This window comes from Pan troglodytes, chromosome 5, assembly GCF_028858775.2.
Source record: "Pan troglodytes isolate AG18354 chromosome 5, NHGRI_mPanTro3-v2.0_pri, whole genome shotgun sequence".
Classification (NCBI taxonomy): domain Eukaryota; kingdom Metazoa; phylum Chordata; class Mammalia; order Primates; family Hominidae; genus Pan; species Pan troglodytes.
The window spans coordinates 16571097-16593106 of NC_072403.2; the positions used below are offsets into that span (position 1 = coordinate 16571097).

The 22010-nt window shown below is 40.8% G+C and overlaps 2 protein-coding genes across 7 annotated transcripts in view; both read left to right on the forward strand.

Moving 5' to 3' along the window:
* The window catches only part of GCNT2 (glucosaminyl (N-acetyl) transferase 2, I-branching enzyme), a 138432-nt gene extending 131586 nt beyond the window's left edge, over positions 1-6846 (forward strand). For all 6 annotated transcript variants that reach the window (XM_063812767.1, XM_009450482.4, XM_009450483.4 and 3 more), the window contains one exon: positions 3891-6846. In XM_063812767.1, the coding sequence (XP_063668837.1) occupies positions 3891-4081 (191 nt within the window). In that variant the 3' untranslated portion in view covers positions 4082-6846. The remainder of the gene's footprint in view (positions 1-3890) is intronic.
* A 3455-nt stretch (positions 6847-10301) lies between these two features.
* LOC100610053 (beta-1,3-galactosyl-O-glycosyl-glycoprotein beta-1,6-N-acetylglucosaminyltransferase 6) lies at positions 10302-13700 on the forward strand. Its single transcript, XM_016954881.3, is given in 1 exon segment — positions 10302-13700. A coding segment is annotated over 1 exon segment (990 nt). The 5' UTR covers positions 10302-11240; the 3' UTR covers positions 12231-13700.
* Positions 13701-22010: the final 8310 nt, after the last annotated feature.

Consider the following 22010-nt stretch of genomic DNA (forward strand, 5'->3'; position numbering starts at 1 on the left):
CATTTTAATTTAATTACCTCTTTAAAGACCCTGTCTCCACTCTGAGACACTCAGTGTTAGGATTCAACATATGAATTTAGAGAGACAAACAATTCAGTCCATAATATGCAATAAATATTTATTTAGTAAGTGATTGTTTGAACAAATGAATCAATGAATGAATGACAATATGGTGGTTTGGCCTTTTCTCTCTATGACAACAAGACTTTGCCTCTACTCATCAGTCCATCTTTTTTTTTTTTTTTTTTTTTTGAGATGGATTCTCACTCTATCACCAGGCTGGAGAGCAGTGGCGCCATCTCAGCTCACTGCTGCAACCTCCACCACCCAGGTTCAAGTGATTCTTCTGCCTCAGCCTCCCAAGTAGCTGGGATAACAGGTGCATATCACCATGCTCAGCTAATTTTTGTATTTTTAGTAGAGACGGGGCTTCACCATGTTGGCCAGGATGGTGTCAGTCTCTCGACCTCATGATCTGCCCCCCTTGGTCTCCCAAAGTGCTGGGATTACAGGCGTGAGCCACTGCGCCCGGCCCCATCTTACCTGCACCTAAATGTTAAATGTTTCAGGTGAAAATCTCCAAGTTGCTCCATCTCTACAACTCTCCATTACACCAACCTCTTTCTCATGTGTGTCTTGATGGTCTCATCCCACTGTGGACAGCAATGTTTTCATGCAACTGTAAAGAAATTTTGGTCCATTCTGAAGCATGTTAATATATTTACTTTAATCAGCCCATATTTTCTCCAGGGGACAGTGCATGCCACCTGCCTACATTATTATTTTTTTTTTTGAGATGGAGTTTCACTCTTGTCACCCAGGCTGGAGTACAAGTGGCACAATCTTGGCTCACTGGAACCTCCGTCTCCCGGGTTCAAGTGATTCTCATGCCTCAGCCTACTGAGTAGCTGAGATTACAGGCACCCACCACCACACCCAGCTAATTTTTGTATTTTTAGTAGAGACGGGGTTTCACCATGTTGGCCAGACTGGTCTCAAACTCCTGACCTCATGATCCACCTGCCTCGGCCTCCCAAAGTGCTGGGATTACAGGCATGAGCCACCGCACCCGGCCTGTACTACCTTCATCAGCCCTCTTAGCACTTAGAATGATCTTCAGCTTGGAGTGCCCATCTCTGATTACAGTGTCTTTGTCACCTCTACTAGTTTCCTTCACCTACTCACATCCTACTTATTTTACTGTCTTTCTTCCCAGAGCAGAAGCTCCAAGACAGCTAGGATTTTTGACCAGTTTGTTCACTGTTGCATGTCCACACCTAAACCATGTTGTTTTTGGTTTGAATTGGGATTTCCAGAGGTTCAACATTTCAAGCTTTTTCCTTCTATGAGCTTCCTTCTGAGGACTCCCCGTCTAACCCGTGTATTGTAAGCCACTACAAGATGTCCTCACCAACATTTTTGGTCCTTTTGCCATTTTGACCCTACAAGGCTGATTCCTAACCCTAATCATTACCACCATCTGCCTTTTTTGCCATTTGTACTTCCCTAGGCAGAGTATTGGTGGGGAGTGTTGCGGAACTCTCTTAAGACACACCCACCATTGGGTCCTGTCATCTAACTTCAGCTAGGCCTCTTGGCTACCTACTTATCCTTTTGTTTACCTCATTATTTTCCTAGTGCCCTTCCTAAGGGACACCTTTTCAGCTTTCCTGCTCACCTTTAAGCTCCCAAGGTGTATTAGTCCGTTTTCACACTGCTGATAAAGACATACCCAAGACTGGGTAATTTATAAAGAAAAAGAAGTTTAATGGACTCACAGTTCCACGTGACTGGGGAGGCCTCACAATCCTGGCAGAAGGCAAAAGGCACATCTTACATGGTGGCAGGAAAAACAGAATGAGAGCCAAGCAAAAGAGGAAACCCCTTATAAAACCATCAGATCTCGTGAGACTTACTCACTACCACAAGAACAATCATGGGGGAAACTGCCCCCCATGATTCAACTATCTCCCACTGCATCCCTCCCACAACACATGGGAATTATGAGAGCTGCAATTCAAGATGAGATTTGGGTGGGGACACAGCCAAACCATATCACAAGGTTATGCTAAAACAGCCTTTCTATTCTCAAAAGCGACCATTTCAACTTGAAAAAGAACATTCAAGATATGTGATCAAAATTCATCATCTAGTCCCTTGTCATGTCATCCTGCCCCACCATCTTAGAGCTGTGTGGACACCTTCTTTCATTGTTCTCTCCTGTTTCAAGAGGACAAGTCACCCATCCTCCTAACAAAAGCCGCCAGCTATGGTTTCAGCTATCTGTGGGCCCCCTCTCTCAGACCCTTGCCTTTTTGCATTCTCAGCCTCTCCCTTTCTGCTGCCTCTTTTCCTTTTCTCTGAAAGCCTGTACTCATTGCCCCTATCTTGAAGACATCGAGTTGTCTATGAACCTTCTGCTTTCTCCAGGCCGTAATATTCTTTCCTTGTTCACTTCCATTTCTTTAAGCGTGTGCTTAAGGCCTGTGTTTTTGGTTCTCGCCGCCTGGTCATTCTTTCACTTCCTACAATTCTGGCTTCTTTCCCCAATGACTTCTACTCTCTATTATGCTTCTTCCCAACCCACTGAATTAATCACCATGTTCTATCTGTCCTTCTGTACTAGTGTCTTCAACATCCTCCCTTTCCCACTCATCACAGACATTAACTTTGAACAAGCTCTCCAGTTTGTGTTATTACTGCAGCCTCTTGGTTTCTAATGTACCTTGCAAAACACTTCAAAATTAATCTTGCTAAAATGAGTTTCATCACTTGATTCTTCTCTTCAAAAATCTTTAAGGACTGTCCATACTTGTGAGACACAAGGCCCAACCCTTCAGTCTGTGAAGTCAGTCAACCAGCAATTGTCCTGTGTGCCCAGAAGAATCTCCGGAAAATGGTTGCAACTTCCTACCATTCTTGTTTCTAACCTATTCCCAACAAAACCCCCTCTCCCAGCAGGAAGTCCCCACCCCAAAAGCTATTGAGGTTAAAAAAAAAAAAATTCAATATTGACGTGTTACATCACTGAGGTTTATCACACATCTAGGCAGAGGTACAAAGTAGGCACTTGGATAGACCAGAGCTCAGGAAAAAGACTTACTCAACGCAACCCATAAAGATCTCTCCCACCTGTACCACTGTAGGACTTCTCATCTGTAACTCTCATTTAGTAATACAGTAGGCCCTCCTTATCCACGGGGGGATACATTTCAAGACCCCCAGTGGATGCCTGAAACCACAGACAGTACCGAACTCTAAATATACTTTGTTTTTCCCTGTACATGCATATCTATGATAAAGTTTAATTTTTGAAGTAGGCATAGTAAGAGGTTAACAATAATAACTAATTATAAAATAGAACAATTATAACAATATGCTGTAATAAAAGTTATGTGAATAAAAGTTCTGTGAATAAAAAAGTTATGTGTAATAAAAGATATATGCTCTCTTTCTTTCTCAAAATATCTTAATATTTTTGGATCGTGGTTGACTTCGGGTAGCTGAAACCTCAGAAAGCAAAACTGCAGATAAGGGGGGATTACTGTACATGAATGACCTTATAACACCTATTATGTTACTAACACAATTTTCATATTAATTTTGATATAATATACACAATAATTAACATAATTAAAATATTAACACCTGTTATTTTATGCCTTGTATGATTTAACTCTCATTTTTTTCAAATAACATATTTGTACCTCTTGTTCTTCTAAATAGAGTTCCAGTTCTTTGTGGGCTGAGACTGCACAATCATATTTCATTTGAATCCTGTAGCATTGGCACAGTTGTAGTTAGTTGGAGAGTACTTCTAGTATTCTGTAAGTTCATCACCCTTTTGAAAGCAAGCATGTTTTGACTGTTTCTTGTTCTTTCTTTTGCAGGCCACTATGTACATGGTATTTGTATCTATGGAAACGGAGACTTAAAGTGGTTGGTTAATTCACCAAGCCTGTTTGCTAACAAGTTTGAGCTTAATACCTACCCCCTTACTGTGGAATGCCTAGAACTGAGGCATCGCGAAAGAACCCTCAATCAGAGTGAAACTGCGATACAACCCAGCTGGTATTTTTGAGCTATTCATGAGCTACTCATGACTGAAGGGAAACTGCAGCTGGGAAGAGGAGCCTGTTTTTGTGAGAGACTTTTGCCTTCGTAATGTTAACGGTTTCAGGACCACGTTTATAGCTTCAGGACCTGGCTACATAATTATACTTAAAATATCCACTGGACACTGTGAAATACACTAACAGGATGGCTGGATAGAGCAATCTGGACACTTTGGCCAATTTTAGTCTTGCTGTTTCTTGATGCTCACCTCTATATTAGTTTATTGTTAGGATCAATGATAAATTTAAATGACCTCAGATCTTTGCACCAGATACTCATCATATACAAATGTTTTAGTAAAAAAGAGAATTGTAGATAATACTGTCTAGGAAAATAAGAATTAGGTTTCTTTGAAGAAGGAATCTTTTATAACACTTTAACAGTCACCACTGTGCTCAACCAGACAGATACTGAAACAGCTTTCTGGGTAATTCACCAATTTCCTTTAAAACATAACCTACCTGAATGGAGAATAGATCTTGTTTCTGAGTTTCAACACTAGCATTTTTGGCTTACTCATGGACAAAGTTCTGTATATAGTATAAAGTCATTAACAAGAAACAGGATATGCTTTAAGACAGAATTCACTGTCTGTTGCTTCAGTAAAAGGACCTCGGGGAATAAAACATTTCTCTCTTATATGCCAGAATGTAGGCTGGTCCCTATGTCATGTCTTCCATTAAGAACACTAAAAAGTCCTTGCAAGAATGGAGATATGCATTCAAGAGAGGTGCTATCACATAGATCTAGTCTGAAGTCTGGAACACTTTCCTCTTCTATGACCCTTCTCTCCCCAGTATTATCTTACTTGCAAAATAGAGACCAAATTCTATCCTGTGAGGCTTTTAATTGCACCATAGTATGCTCTGAGTAGATTTACACTGCCTGGTACTGATAGTAGTGGCTCGATTTTTAACAGCCTTCAGTTGTAGATGAACATCTCTGTTATTTATCCCTCATTCATCCATCCGTTCATTCATTCAGCCTTCATTCAATCAACATCTCTTGAGTGTCTATTATGTACAGGACATGTACTGAGACAAAAAGGAAACATAAGAGCTTTTTCACTCTAAAAATCTTGGCAATAATGTCAACACCAGAAAGCCTCCTCTGGAGAATCTTACAGAGTGATTGTAGTTTAATACAGGAACACACAGGGCTGTGTAGCATGATACCAGGCCCAGGAGATCAGTAATTACAAATTAAGGGTTAAATCAGAGATTATTCAACAGAGAGGGAGAAAGGAGGAGACAGAGGGAGGACCTGTTGTGTTCCAGCCATTCTGGTATTCCTTTATGTATCTAATTTCATTCAAACCTCACAACAGTCTTGTGAGGCCCTTATATAATTACTCCCATTTTGCAGATGAAGTAACTGAGGCTTAGAAAGGTTGATAGCACCGGGGAACAATTTCTCTGGGTGAGAATTGGGACTCTGTTGCTGGTCTTCTCAGTTCATTTCCTGAGGTGGATTTACTGAGAGAAGGTGAAATAAAGCCATATTTAGTATACCAGAGAAGGTAGATTTTAAGAACGGTCTCAGTGTTAATAACGAGAAAAAGTCCTGTCAGCTCAGAAAAAATGTGAAGTCTACTTTAGTATTCCTGTAATACTAAACCGTTGAGTTTCTAAATATTTATTTATTCTAACAAAAAGCAATTACTACAATGGATGACGCATTTAATGAATGCAATTTTATTTTTTTTCTGTAACTGTGCTTGTTGAATGTCAATCATATTTAAAGGGAATGACTTTGAAGTAAAACCTTTTTTCTTGCTACTGAAAAAAAAATGGAGTTGTTTTGGGTGGTAAAGGGTTAAGGAATAGGGACAGCTGGTCACACAAGGAACTCTTGAAGGCCACATGTGAAAACCTGTCACTTGCACAGAGGCCAGTCCCACTAAGGTGACCAGAGTGGGCTCCAAGCACAAACTGCCATTGCTATAGATGGGACTGTGTCCCCCCAAAATTCATGTGTTGGAGCCTTAACCCTCAATGTGATGGTATTTGAGATGGGGCCTTTGGTAAGGGAAGTTTAGATGAGGTCACGAGGGTAGGACCCTCATGATGGGATGAGTCCCCTTACAAGACCTCTGGCTTGGGCCGGGCGTGGTGGCTCACGCCTGTAATCCCAACACTTTGGGAGGCCAAGGCAGGTAGATCACTTGATGCCAGGAGTTCCAGACCAGGCTGGCCAACATGGTGAAACCCCATCTCTACTGAAAAATACAAAAATTAGCTGGGCTTTGTGGCATGTGCCTGTAATCCCAGCTATTTGGCAGGCTGAGGCATGAGAATCGCTTGAACCCAGGAGGTGGAGGTTACAGTGAGCTGAGAGCGCCCCACTGCACTCCAGCCTGGGTGACAGAGCGAGACTTTGTCTCAAAACAAAATAGGTGAGGGGATAGCAAATGCACTCAGGGTCAGCAGTGGAGTTTAAAAATTGTCTCTTTTCAACTTATTTAAATGACAGCACCTGAGAAGAGGAAACGTTTTACACTGGATGTTTCTCATGTAGAACAAGAAATCTTTCTGGAATTGATGTTTACATGTCTGTTGTTGGTCATCTCTCCTGTGTCTTAAATACTTTAATGTTGGAAGAGCATAGTGTTTGGGCTAGTGGGTTTCTGACAGCCCATGGGAATGCCCTGAAACTACTGTGTCTGATGTTTGTTTTTGATGAGGTTCCATGTTTTGTTTTCTTGGGAATAAATTAATATATTGTTTTCCACTTTGGGGATACTGTGTATTTTTATATGATAATTGGTTAAAAATCCACTAAACGATATGTCTAACAAGGCAATTCTCCTGGTATTAAACAAAATTTACATTCATTCGTACATACATGCATACCTGTCTAAGAAACATCCATCCACTGAAAAATCATTAACTTTCCCATTGTGGGGTGTTGGAGAGAGTAACTGGGAGTGATAGAGAGAAGAGGGCGCAATAGAAGATCAGTGTCATTTGAATTGGGTATAACTTTTTTTTTTTTTTTTTTGGTAAGAGTACAAGTATTTTTAAAATTTGAGACAGGAATAAGTTAACTTATTATTTACCTGCCTTTATTATTCATTTAAAAAAATCAAGATATACATTAGGAAAAAGTTTTATGTTAATATTACCATAATTACTGATCAAGTGCCAATGTTTTTGAGCAGCATTTCAATTGTAAGTTTGATCAATATTGCCTCTAACAGACACATGGAAAATGATCAATACTAAAAAAAAAAAAAAATCATTTAAAGGACATCTTATCCATCATATTTTTCAAATAAAAATATTTTAAAGCTAAAGCGAAAAACATTTTAAACTATAATAAATACATACATGCTCATAAACATGGAAATAATGAAGAATATAGAATAAAAAGTGCACTGCTTTCTCCAGACATAATCACTTATTTGCTTTTTTTGGTTTTTGTTTTTCTGAGACAGAGTCTCACTCTGTTAACCAGGCTGGAGTGCAGTGGCACAGTCATGGCTCACTGCAACCTCAACCTCCTGGGCTCAGGTGATCCTCCCACCTCAGCCTCCCAAGTAGCTGGAACCACAGGCATGTTCCACCACACATGGCTAATTTTTGTATTTTTTGTAGAGACAGGATTTTGCCATGTTATCCTGCCTGGCCTCAAACTCCTGGGCTCAAGCGATCCACCTGCCTCAGCCTCCCAAAGTGCTGGACTACAGGCTTGAGCTACCACACCTGGTCAAGTGCTTTCTCAGTGTACTGATATAATCTATAGCAGTGCTGTCCAGTAGAATTTCTGCAATGATAATGTGCTACATCTGCACTGCCCAATACAATTGCCACTCACATAAGCTAATGAGCTCTTGAAATGCAGCTAGTATGACTGGGAAATATTCTTTAACATTTTATTTAGCTTTAATTTTTTTTTTTTTTTTTTTTGAGATGGAGGGACTCATCCAGGCTGGAGTGCAATGGCACAATCTCGGCTCACTGCAACCTCCACCTTCCAGTTCAAGTGATTTTCCTGCCTCAGTCTCCTGAGTAGCTGGGACTACAGGTGCATGCCACCACGCCCAGCTAATTTTTGTGTTTTTAGTAGAGGGGATTTTGCCATGTTGGCCAGGCTGGTCTCGAACTCCTGATCTCAGGTGATCTGCCTGCCTCAGCCTCCCAAAGTGCTGGGATTACAGGTGTGAGCCACCGTGCCTGGCCAGCTTTAATTAATTTAAATAGCCACATATGACTAGTGGCTACCATTGGACAGCACAGTTATAGAGGCAAACATCAGTTATATGTATGTGCTTGTATATACAGTGTTTATACAGTGGGCATACTAAAAACACATAGATATACTGGCATATTTGAATTGATTATATAAATAAATAATATGTCTTTACAACTTGCTGTTTTAGTTAGAACTTTTTTTCTTTTTCTTTCTTTTTTTTTTTTTTTTTAAGAGAGACTAAGTCTTGCTCTGTCACCCACGATGGAGTGCAGTGGCATGATCATGGCTCACTTCAGCCTCAAACTCCTGGGCGCAAGTGATCCTTGCATATCAGCCTCCCAAGTGTGTACCACCATGCCCGGCTAATTTTTTATTAATTTTTGTAGAGATGGGAGTCTCACGATATTTTCCAGGCTGGTCTCAAACTCCTGGCCTCCAGTGATCCTCCCACCTTGGACTCCTAAAGTGCTGGGATTATAGGCGTGCACCTGCCCATAATGCAATTTTAAATAGTAGCAGTGGTAGCAGCTTTCCTTGTGTTGTTTCCAACATTAAAAAGCACGTTGAATTACTGTTGTTGGAAATTTGATATAGCTTTTTAGTAGATACCTTTTATTGAGTTAAGAATTACAATAGCGGAAAATAAATATAAGTGTTATGATTCTGATTTTTTAAATCCCAGTTGCTATCTCTTTTTTGTTGGCTTATATAATTATGCATGACAATGTGTTGTTGTTTTTAATTTTTTTCCCCACATATTAATTCAAAAGATAAGAAAAAAGGTTTCTACCCCTGCTTTTTTTTTTTTTTTTTTTTTTGAACACCTAGACTTGAGTACAGTGGCGTATGCCAAGCAAGAGATTGGAGCAGGGATCCATTTAAACAGAGAGCTACACAGTTGGAGTTTGGGAACACAAATGCCTGAGCTGGAAGGTGTCTATTATAACTCCTCCCTCTACTGGGTGGGTTGGTTTAGGGATTCAGGGGTCAAGCCAATTGGAAAACACATAAGTGGACAACCTCTGAGGGCTGACTTCTGACCTTGGAACAAGAATGTCTTAGGAGGAGGACATGGGCAAAGCTGACTCTGCTCACCTTTCCATGAGGAACACCTACAAGCTCTGAAAGTGGTGAGAATCCACAGTGGCCGAATGGAAGGTCAACCTCGACAATCCTGTTTGAGCCCGGGAAGCCTAACCTGCATCTTAGGAAGGATCTATAGGAGACGGGCTGGCAGAACAATCCAAAAGGGTTCCTGACAAAGAAATACAGGACTCAGAAACTGACATTCAACATCAAGTATCAGACTGCAGAAATAAGCCCAGGGCATAATGTGATGGAGGACTCAAGATATTAGGAGAAATCATTGAAAAAGTTAACGCCAGGTTAGTTAAAGTGAATTATTTCAAGTTCAGGCCATTGGCTGCAACCTCCACCTCCTGGTTTCAAGTGATTCTCCTGCCTCAGCCTCCCAAGTAGCTGGGATTACAGGTGCCCGCCACCATGCCTGGCTAACTTTTGTATTTTTAGTAGAGACGGGGTTTCGTCATGTTGGCCAGGCTGGTCCCGAACTCCTAACTTCAAGTGATCTGCCCACCTCAACCTTCCAAAGTGCTGGGATTATAGGCGTGAGCCACTGCGCCTGGCCTAGAATATTTTTTAATGTATGTAGTAAATCCTACGGCAGCCATTAAAAATTACATCAGTAGATGAAATACAATACAATCATAAAAATGCTCAATTAAAATCAGAGAAGGCGGTGGGGCGCGGTGGCTCACGCCTGTAATCCCAGCACTTTGGGAGGCCAAGGCAGGCAGATCACAAGGTCAGGAGACCAATACCATCATGGCCAACAGGGTGAAACCCTGTCTCTACTAAAATACAAAAAATTAGCTGGGCATGGTGGTGCGCACCTGTAATCTCAGCTACTAGGGAGGCTGAGGCAGGAGAATCACTTGAACCCAGGAGGCAGAGGTTGCAGTAAGCCAAGATCACGCCACTGCACTCCAGCCTGGGCAACAGAGCGAGACTCCGTCTCAGAAAAAAAAAAAAAAAAAGCAATAGTTTGAAATTGTATGAATAATCAAAATTATTAATATATATGAGTAATGGGTCATGTTAAAACTTAGTCCCTAATCTTCCACAGTCTACAGCAGTTTATATGGAAACACTGTCTCCTCTAAAATCCACAGCCAGTTGTGGGGAGATTTTGCCATCCAATGTTGCTGGGACCCTTCAAAACTAAATGAATGAGGGAAATGAGTCACTCATTCAATTATTCATTGGAAGAATCAGCTGAGTGCCCAAATGTGCCAGGCACTATGCTGAGCACTTTGGATAAAAACTCTTAAGACCTGGCCATGCCTAATGAAGTACTCTTACTTGAACGGACAGAAATCTGGAAGGATCCTCCTGCTTAAAAGGTTAGGAATGATAAGCAAGATGGGAAATTACTTGAATATACCCAGATATGCATACCCAGGGAGAAGTTAGCCACAAAAGGAGGGGTAGATACAGAGAGGTATATAACTGGACACAATTACAACAAATTAGATGACTCAACAATAGAAACAGGAAATGGGAACTAACCCTTTACCCCATCTCCCCAGTTACAGCCACACAGGACAGAAAGGAGGGTGAGTCACACTGAGTAGTCTCGGTAGCCCAGCCTGGATGAGGATGCATTGACTAAAAGATCAGAACATTTGCAGAACAAGAAGTAAGAAATACCACAGAATTGACACTCAACTGAGGAATGGCCAGGCATCAAAATAAGCAAATGGGATCTGGAAAAGTGAGTGCAACTGATAAAGTGGCCAAATGTAGAGACTTGTAGGGAAATAAAATGTTTTAGAAATTGATTTATTTCTTTAACTCTTAAAGAAGAATTCTTCTCTCCACCCTTCTACCCCCAGGTGTCAAAAACTAAAATGAAGTTTTGGAGCTATTATCTTTGTATCATTACTCTTCAAATTATAATCATAGTCACAGTATTATACAATGTGCATGTAAGTCAACCAGACAGTGATCATATGGATGACGTAGGTGGTGAATATCAAGCCCTTTCCCGACTGCACATCTGTGACGCAGCCCGAAATGGGAAGACGGTGCAAGTGTTGCCTAGTGCTTTATCCACAACGTTTGGAATAGATTCTTGTCCTTACTATGTGCTAGAGAACCACTATATCACAACTCCTTTGTCCACAGAAGAAGCTGCATTCCCTTTGGCATATGTAATGACCATCAGTCAAGATTTCGATACGTTTGAATGGCTTTTCTGGGCTATTTACATGCCTCAAAATGTCTACTGTATTCACGTTGATAAGGCGGCCACTATTGACTTTAAAATTGCTGTGAGTGAATTATTGGAGTGCTTCTCAAATGCATTTATATCCTCACAGTCTGAGTATATTATTTATGGTGGAAAATCCAGGCTCCAGGCGGACGTGGCCTGCATGAGAGATCTTATAGCATCAACTGTTCAGTGGAGATATGTCACTAACACTGGTGATCACAATTTCCCCCTAAAAACCAACAGGGAGATAGTTCAGTATTTGAAAACAATGAATTAGACAAACATTACACCTAATTTAGTGTCTGTTCTGAAATCTACTGAAATGATCAAATATACCCATAGAGAGTACAGAACCAGAGCACACGCTTTTGTCCTAAAGAAGCATAAAAAGAAGAGCCCACCTCCACGTCAACTCAAAATCCACTTTGGCTCAACTTACGTTGCCCTTACAAGGGAATTTGTCCATTTTGCTCTTTATAATAAAATAGCCATTGAGTTACTCCAGTGGTCTCAAGATACCTACAGTCCAGATGAACATTTCTGGATTACACTCAACAATATTCCAGTTGAGTGTGGTTTCCTTTCTCATTGCTTTTTTGTTAATTTTTTTTTCTTTTTGAGATAAAGTCTCCCTCCATCACCCAGGCTGGAGTGCAGTGGAATGATCTCAGCTCACTGCAACCTCCGCCTCCCGGGTTCAAGTGATTCTTCTGCCTCACCCTCCCAAGTAGCTGGCATTACAAGCGTGTGCCATCACACCAGGCTAATTTTTGCAATTTTAGTAGAGATGGGGTTTCTTCACGTTGGCCAGGCTGGTCTCAAACTCCTGGGCTCACATGATCCACCTGCCTCGTCCTCCCAAAGTGCCGGGATTACAGGCATGAGCCTGTAATTTTTATTTTTCAATCAAGGTGATGTATAATTATGATTTTTAAAATCAAATATTATTAAAAGCCTTCTTATAATAAAGATTTATGGCCTTATGCCCTGCTCCTCCCCATGTGCAGTCCCAATTCACAAAAAAAACTGTCATATTTTAGCTGTTCCTCCTAATGGTGACTTCTATGCAAAGAACATGCTTATGCTGCCATTTCTTGATACATTAATTTTAATATTAAGTAGCAATATCCTGTTATAGTGGTTAAGAATGCTTATATCCTCTACCCACAAATTTTCCTTATCTCTTTTAATATTGTGATTTTAAATCAATTGTCAATATTTACATGATCATAACTATGAAGCTATTGTTCATAGCTGCCAAGGACTCTACATTTTGTTTTTCCTGAGGTTTATGATTGCCTCAGGTTTTTTTCTTCTGTTACTTCTTATATATACTTATCACTAATTATTTCAAAATGCTTAATCTCATCGGTAAAGTAACTATGATTATTTTCCAATTGTCCACCTCTTTTTGTTGTTGTTGTTTTTTGAGACAGAGTCTCATTTTGTCACCCAGGCTGCAGTGCAGTGGTGCAATCTCTGCTCATTGCAACCTCTGCCTCCCAGGCTCAAGCGAGTCTCGTGCCTCAGCCTCCTGAGTAGCTGGGACTACAGGCATGTGCCACCATGCCTGGCTGATTTTTGTACTTTTAGTAGAGATAGGGTTTCACCATGTCATCCAGGCTGATCTCAAACTTCTGGGCTCAAGTCATCCACCGGCCTCAGCCTCATGAAGGTGTGAGCCACTGCACCCAGCCATGTTCCACTCCTTATGCCCTCCCAGTCTGGCTTCTTCTGACCTCCCAATCTGGACATTGTCTCTATGGGCCTGTTGTCTGCGTTTATCTTACCTGGAAACTCTCTTCCTTGTTATGATGTTGAATCTTACATTCCATAGAATCTACATTATCTATCTTTTATATCTATCTTTATCTATCTTTGCATATTTAAGAATTAAATAATACGAATTCACACATGTGCTTCAAAATAACCTGAGGGTAGATGGGGAAGTGAATCATGATTAGTTTATAATTATTGATACTGGATGATAGGTATGTCAGAGTTAATTATTGCTCTACAATTTTCGTGTGTTTAAAATCTTCTATAGTAAAAAGAATTTAAAACCTTAATAGCTGTTTCATTTTTTGAAGTTATTGTAAATAGGATAGTAATTTCTGTTATGTTTTTCTGATTATTTTACTTTGTTTATTGATTTTTGTATATTATTTTTAAATTCAGCCATATTGCTAAATTATCTTATCCTTTTTTTTTTTCTTTTTTTGAGATGGAGTCTAGCTCTGTTGCCCAGGCTGGAGTGCAATGGCACAATCTCGGCTCACTGCAACCTCCGCCTCCCAGGTTCAAGCAATTCTCCTGCCTCAGCCTCCCGAGTAGTTGTGATTACAGGTGCACGCCACCACACCCAGTTAATTTTTGTATTTTTAGTAGAGACGAGATTTTACCATGTTGGTCAGGCTGATCTCAAACTCCTGACCTCAGGTGATCCGCCCACCTTGGCCTCCCAGACTGCTGGGATTATAGCTGTGAGACCGGCCTGTCTTATCCTTTTTAACAGTTTTCTAGTTGATTCTCTTGGATTTTTCATGTATTCAATTATATAATGTGCAAATAAATGATAAATTAACCTAACTTCCAAAGGTGAGGTACATTTGTTTATCTAATTTGTTAACGACTACTTTCAGAATAATAGTATTGATAATGGTAATCCTCTTATTCTTAACTGTAATAAGAAACTTTCTAGGTGTGTGTTTGGTGAGTGCATACTTGTTTGTTGGGGATAGGAAGGGAGCCTTTAGCATCTTTCTCTACTTTTTCCAAGTCAATTGTCTACTTAGAGTTTTCATCCCTTCTGGAGTTGGTTTTTGATGAATTATATTTCCCTGGAAAATTATTCATTTCATGTAGATTTTCACATTTATTTTCAGAGTTGAACATATGCATCTCTTATAAATCTTTTACATTCTTTATATATCTACTGTTAATTTCCTACTTATCAATTCTTATTTTGTGTAACTGTGATTTTTCTCTTTTTCTTTAAAAAATTAGCTCAGCTAACAGTTTCTTGCTGTTTGTTTCAATTCAAAGACCCAACACTCAGATTTCACTTATTCGTTCTGCCATTTTTTTCTTTGCAAATGTATTAATTTCCAGTTATTATTAATTCTTCATTTTGCTTTTATGAACTTTGTTTTGGTATTCTTTTTCTAACATTTGCTGGTAGATGTTTGTTTCTTTTTCTTTTATTCCTCCTTGTTTATTAATTATTTAAAGCTGTAATTTTCTTCTGGTCACTGCATTAGGTACGAGATTCTCATAAGTTCTAAGTAGGCTTTTCATCACTATTTTCTAGATATTGTACAATTTTAACTTCAGCTTCCTCTTTGACCAAAGAGTTGTGTGAGAAAAAAAGGTGTTTTTTGTTTTGTTTTGTTTTTTGGTTTTTTTAAGACAGAGTCTTGCTCTATCGCCCAGGCTAGAGTACAATGGTGCGATCTCAGCTCACTGCAACCTCCACCTCCCAGGTTCAAGCGATTTCCTGCCTCAGCCTCCCAAGTAGCTTGGGATTACAGGCGCCTGGCACCACGCTCGGCTAATTTTTGTATTTTTGGTAGAGATGGGGTTTCACCATATTGGCCAGGGTGGTCTCAAACTCCTGGCTTCAGGTGATCTGCCTGCTTCAGCCTCCCAAAGTGCTACGATTATAGGCATGACCCACTGCACCCAGCCAAAAAAAAAAAAAAAAAAAAGTTTTTTTAAAGTGTCAGGTGGCATTTAAAAAATTTCTGGTGTGTGTGTGTGTGTGTGTGTGTTTAAATTAGTATTTAATTTTTCTCTTTTATTCCATTTGATCACAGAATGTTATCTGTATTATTTCTACTTTGCGAAAGTTGTTTGCTCTGTGGCTGCATCTATGATCAGTTTTAGCAAATGTTTTATGGACACTTGAAAAAAATATGTATTCTTGGTTTTCAAGGTATAAAATTCTACATATATTCATATAAATTAACATGCCTTATTTGGTATGTTTTAGGTATTATAACTTTTTTGTAATCTGTTTATTGGCTCTGTCAATGCTTAATTAAAGGGAAGTTAAGCCTACTAGAACTTTGTTTCTCTTCCTCTTGCAGCATCCTTCCCCTGGGTTGTTGTTGTTGTTGTTTTGAGACAGAGTCTCGCTCTGTCACTCAGGCTGGAGAGTGCAGTGGTGCGATCTAGACTCACTGCAACCCCTACCTCCCGAGTTCAAGCGATTCTCCTGCCTCAGCCTCCCGAGTCGCTGGGATACAGGTGCCCACCACCATGCCCAGCTAATTTTTGTATTTTTAGTAGAGACAGGGTTTTGCCATGTTGGCCAGGCTGGTCTCAAACTCCTGACCTCAGGTGTTCCACCCACCTCAGCCTCCCAAAGTGCTGGGATTACAGGCGTGAGCCACCACGCCTGGCCCTTCTCCTGCCTTTCTAACAACAATTATGAGCTGGCAAAGAAGAATTTCAGGATCCAGCTCCGATCACAAAGGAGGATACATTTATAGCTGAAAGGATTTTTACAGGATCCAGCTCCATGATCACAAAGGAGGATACATTTACAGCTGAAAGCCAACAAGTTAGTAACTGGCACAGTCCACCCCTTTGGCTATTGTTTCCATTTGTATCCCTACAGGAATTTGGACTTCCATATAACAACAAAACAACTCTCTTTCCACCTGGGACACATCTACCCTTTGTGCAAGTGGGAAAGTTGTCATACTTTCTCTTAAACTAGGAGACACTCAATCTCAAAAGTCATTCTATCCATTGCTGGCTATATGAATTAATTACTCCTTCAATGTAGTCCAGTCCAAGAGAATATTCTGTTACCTAAAGAATAAATAATAGAGTTAACCTCCCATAACCAGTATATAAAATAACAATGGGAAGAAGGAAAATTAGAAATGGTTAGCATATATAAATACATACAAGCAAAGCTACTATAGTCCTCACTTTTATAATTGGTCACAAGATCAATTATAAAATCATATCTATGACTTTCTTCTTCCACTTCCCATTCCAGATTTCCCTTGCCTCAGCCAGACCTCAGCTGGTCAAGTTTCTTTACCCGGTGGGGTGACCCAAATTATCTTCCCTGAAGTGTATGAGTCTTCGATAGCCTTGCCTCTTTCTGGTTGCTGTAGTTTTCCATTAACCTTTACTATTAAGCATGGAAGTACTAAGAGATGCCCCCACCAGAGAATTCCATAGTCCACCTTGCCTCCGCTCAGTATGCATTTTCCTCTTGAAGATTTGGATCAATCACTCCAGCCAGTAGAGTGAAACTTATTTCTTCTCCCTGTTGGTTAAGTGGTGCGAGCACTTCAGAATGGCCAAGTGGCAACATCATCTTTGCATTCGATGGCTCCACTGTTGTGCCTCCTGGTGACCACACTTCCCTCCTTGGAAACTAAGATCTTCAGATCAGCAGAGCCCAGAGTTGTAAGAATAGGAAGCAAAATTCTGTGCATGGGTTTTATGAGCCACTCCTACTTTCAGTCCTTCATTCCCAGACCCTTGTGTTCTAGCTATAGAGAAGATAGCACCATAGGTGTGGTCTCTGGTTCAAAGCATGTACTGTATCCTTAGACAAAGTATATGTGGCACCCAAGGACAGTGGTGAAGGAAAATCCTCCAATAAGCAGTACTTCAAGTCATATATTTGGTAGTCTACTTTGGAAAGAGAAAGATCCATTCTTTTAGGGAGTTGTCTCCCAACTCGTTCTAGAACTGAGCCTTCAGTAAGCCATTACGGATTTCAACAAGGCCAGACACTTCCAGCTGATGAGATATGTGTGGAGAATTGTTAATTCTATGCACATGAGTCAACTGACATGCTTTCTTTGTATCAAATGAGTTTCCTTGATAAGAAGGATCAGAATGAGTTTTCTTATCATGGTACAGAGTGACTTGATCACAAATAAGTCATTTTGTGAGGCCAGGCGCGGTGTCTCAGGCCTGTAATCCCAGCACTTTGGGAGGCTGAGGCAGGCGGATCACCTGAGGTCAGGAGGTCGAGACCAGCCTAGCCTGGCCAATATGGTGAAACCCTGTCTCTACTAAAAATATGAAAATTAGCCAGGCATGGTGGCAGGCACCTGTAATCCCAGCTACTCAGGAGGCTGAGGCAGGAGAATCGCTTGAACCCGGGAGGTGAAGGTTGCAGTGAGCTGAGATCTCACCACTGTGCTCCAGCCTGGATGACAGAGCGAGACTCTGTCTCAAGAAAAGAAAACAAAAAACAAGTCATTTTGTGAGTCCGTGGATAGTGGTGCTAGCAGGACGACTGTGGGTAGGGAAGTCAGATCCATATTCAGAATGCGTGTCTATTCTAGTGAAGGCAAATCTCTACTCCTTCGATGATGAATGAGGTCCAGCATAATGAACCTGCCACCTGATAGCTGACTGATCCCCTTAGAAAACTGCCATTTCAGTGCTCAGTGTTGGTCTCTGCTGTTAGCAGATTAGGCCCGCAGTGGCATTGGCCAGGTCAGCCTTGGTAATGGAAAGTCCATACTATCAAGCTCATACATAGCTTCCATCTCTGCCACCATAGCCACTTTGTTCACGGGCCCATTGAGGAAGCACTGGGTTTTCTGGGGAAAGTGCCTGGCTGATATACACAGAGTGTGTCATTTGTTTCAACTGATAGTCAAAAGCTTTCTCGTCTTCCTCTGTAGTGTGTGCTATCTGGTGAGAATTCACATGGGACACAAATATCTTCATCGTTTGTGCTTTTTCTTCCCCAGGTTTCCTGTTCACCAATCTTTCGATCCTGTTTTTTCCAAGTCTAACATTGAGACCAACTATGCAACTGCTCATGTAATGAGTATAGAGCCATATGTCTGGCCAACTGTCTCTCCAAAGTAGACAGACTACCAATGAATTACTCAAAGATCTGACTACTAGAGAATTTTCTTTTTTTTCTTTTTTCTTTTTTTTTTTTTTTTTTTTGAGATGGAGTCTCACTCTGTCACCTTGGCTGGAGTGTTGTGTTGTGTTCTTGGCTCACTGCAACCTCTGCCTCCTGGATTCAAGCGATTCTTGTGCCTCAGCCTCCTGAGTACCTGGGACCACAAGCGTGTGCCACCACGCCCAGCTAATTTTTGTATTTTTAGTAAAGACTGAGTTTTGCCATGTTGGCCAGGCTGGTCTCGAACTCCTGGCCTCAAGTGATCTGCCTGCCTCAGCTTTCCAGGGTGTTGGGATTACAGGCGTGAGCCACCACACCCAGCTTCAGAATTTTCTTTCACCACTGCCCTTCAGTGTCACCCTGATGGGTTACAACTGATCTTCCCACTTCAGCCTCCCAACTAGCTGGGGCTACAGGTGCACACCACCATGCTTGGCTAATTTTTTTACTTTTGTAAAGATGGGGTCTCACTATGTTGCCCAGGCCGGTCTTGAACTCTGGACCTCAAGTGATCCACCTGCCCTCAGCCTCCCAAAGTGTTGGGATTACAGGAATGAGCCACACCCAGCCCAGAGGCATTTCTTTCAACTGCCCCCTGAACAGGAAAATTCACTCGCTAGCTCTCAACCTTCTCACCCTCCTCTATTCATCTGTCTTCATTCAAGGCAGAATCTTCTGAAACATCCTGCATTCTTCCCTTTTCAATGACTCCCACATTCCTTTTAGTTTCTAAACCAGGAGCATTTATTGGATCCGATCCTTCCTTTCCATTCATGCCACACTGCCCTGGCTAGGAAGGAGCCATTGAGATATTTGAGTAGGCTTAAACAGATCTAAGGACAGAGATTCATTTATCTGACTGTCCCAGGCAGAATTAATCCTTCTTCCCCTCTACTCCCTTATCACTTTTATTTCTCCTCTGTGATTGGATTTCTGACATTTTATCTAATGTCTATTTCTCTTCATATCCAGGTTGGGAATCCTTTTAGAAAAGGCTTAGTCATATTCAGTGCCCTTAATTCCTTATACATGGTCGAATTAAATGTTCACTGTTGAGTACTGTATGTAGTATTCCCTTACAGGCAACAGTAAACATTTGAATAACAATATGAATAAGTAGTATTTTCCAGCTCGTTTTGTCAGTATATTAAATTATATTTAAATATTTAAAATATTAAATTCAGTTTTGTGCTAGCAATCTTGTTTGTAAGAAAAAATTTACAATCCAGTATTTCACAGACTACAGCAACGCTGGTCACAAGGCTTTGGGGCCGTGTTTGTAGTAACTATTAACTACAAGATCCATGTGACTCCCATAGAATTCATGTTTATATTCCAAGAAAAATCAGAGTTACTCAGGATCAGCTGGATATGTACAAAAGAGTCACTTTTGAGGCCCACGATTGTTGTTAGATTAAAGGACTTGCTTAGCTGGGCATGGAGGTGTGTGCCTGTAGTCCCTAGGCTACTCAGGAGGCTGAGAGAGGGGGATGGCTTGAGCCTGGGAGGCAGAGGTTGCAGTGAGCTAAGATCGTGCCCCTGCATGCCAGCCTGGGTGATAGAGTGACTCCTCCATCTCACACACACACAAAAAAACTTGAGATAATGATTCGGTTCCATGTATAGGTTGAGCACCCCAAATCCAAAATTCTGAAATCCAAAATGCTCCAAAATCTGAAATTTTTTGAGCACTAACATGATGTTCAAAGGAAATACTCACTGGAACATTTAGGACTTCAGATTTTGGATTTGGGATGCTCATCCAGTAAGCACAATGCAAATATTCCAATATCTGAAAAAATCCAAAATATGAAACACTTCTGGTGCCAAGCATTACAGATTCAACCTGTAATACATCAGCAACATCAATAATTAACATTTATTGAATTCTTAGTATGTGCCAGGCACTGTGCTAAGTGCTTTCTAAAGACTGTCTCAGTTATTCATCCTGACATTCCCATGATACAGGTCCTGTGTTGATTTTTCCTTTTACAGAAGCAGACATTGCCACACAGCTAACAAGTAGTGAAATGAAGATTCAAACCAAACTATTTAATATGAAACAAGTACTTCTCCCCTATCTCATGATGGCATAGACGATTTTTCCATTTCTAAAACAACCTGACATTTCTTTTCTAGTGTAAGGACGTTATCATGTTAAAATAAACTTTTACAAACACCCCCAAACCTGCCCATTGCCCCAGTCTGATTTAATCTAACCACTTCCTTCATCCCCTTGCAGCTTGCATAACTAACCACCATCACTTCCCCTTTTTTACACATTTTACTCCCTTGACCTTCCCCTTCTCCATTCATCTCTTCCTAGCTTCTTTTTCTTTGCCATTCATAATACCTACTGTCAATCTGTCTTTTTGCAAACATTCTTTTTGCCCCTTTGTCTTTTGGTTGTACCCATCTGGAAATCCACAGTCCTATAACAAATTCAGATATCCATTATCTCTACGTTTAGACAGCTGAGCATTAGTGCAGAAATTGCACAACCAAGCAGAACGTTATCTCTGTATGTTCTCAACCTACTGCTTCAACTGAGTCCTCAATTCCAGCCAGGCAGTTGCTATGACGATCTGATCGTCACACATTTCCACTACCAGCAACGACTACTTCAGACTTTCTCCTCTCTTCTCAAACTTCGTATAATTAACGCATGTCAGAAAATATTATTCTTTTGATTTTTTTCCCGTAACCATTCAAACATATAAAGACAATTCTTAGCTTGCGGGCTATACAGAAACATATGGCCAGCCCAAGGGCCAGAGTTTATGCCTTGTTCTAGGTGTTCTCGTCACCCTTACAACCTTAATTACTATCTACACATGATAATTCCAAATTTAAACCTGGAGCTCAAATACATTTTTAAAGTTCGAAACGCACATGCTCAACTGGTTTCTCAACCTCTCCTCTTGGATGTCTCACTGGGTCCTTAAAATCAGCATATCCCAAGATGACCCCAACTCCTCCCTCACTCCACAAATCCAAACAAGCACCAGGTTCTGCTGAGTCTACATCCTGTCTATTTCTTGTAACCATTCTATTCTTACCATTCACTCTGCAATCATTCCAATCCATGCCATCTTCATCATTTGCTCTATTGCAACTGCTTCCTGATTGGTCTCCTAATATCTTCCCGTCCCCTTGCAACCCATTGTAGCCAGTCTAATATTTAAAAACACAAATTTGATAGGATTACTTTCCTGCTTCAAGCACTTTTGCCACTTTGCCAAAAAGTCTTTAACTCATTAAAGCCTGCAGGTTGCCACAGGGTCTACCCAACTCTTGTTCCTCCCTCCTCACCTTGGGCCTCTCACCTTCTTTTCTCTCTCTCTCTTTTTCTTTCTTTCTCTCTTTCTTTCTTTCTTTCTTTCTCTTTCTTTTTTTTTCTTTCTCTTTCCTTCCTTCCTTCTGTCTGTCCTTCCTTCCTGCCTGCCTGCCTGCCTGCCTTCCTTTCTTTCTTTCTTTGTGGGGCAGCATGGTGGACACCTTCTT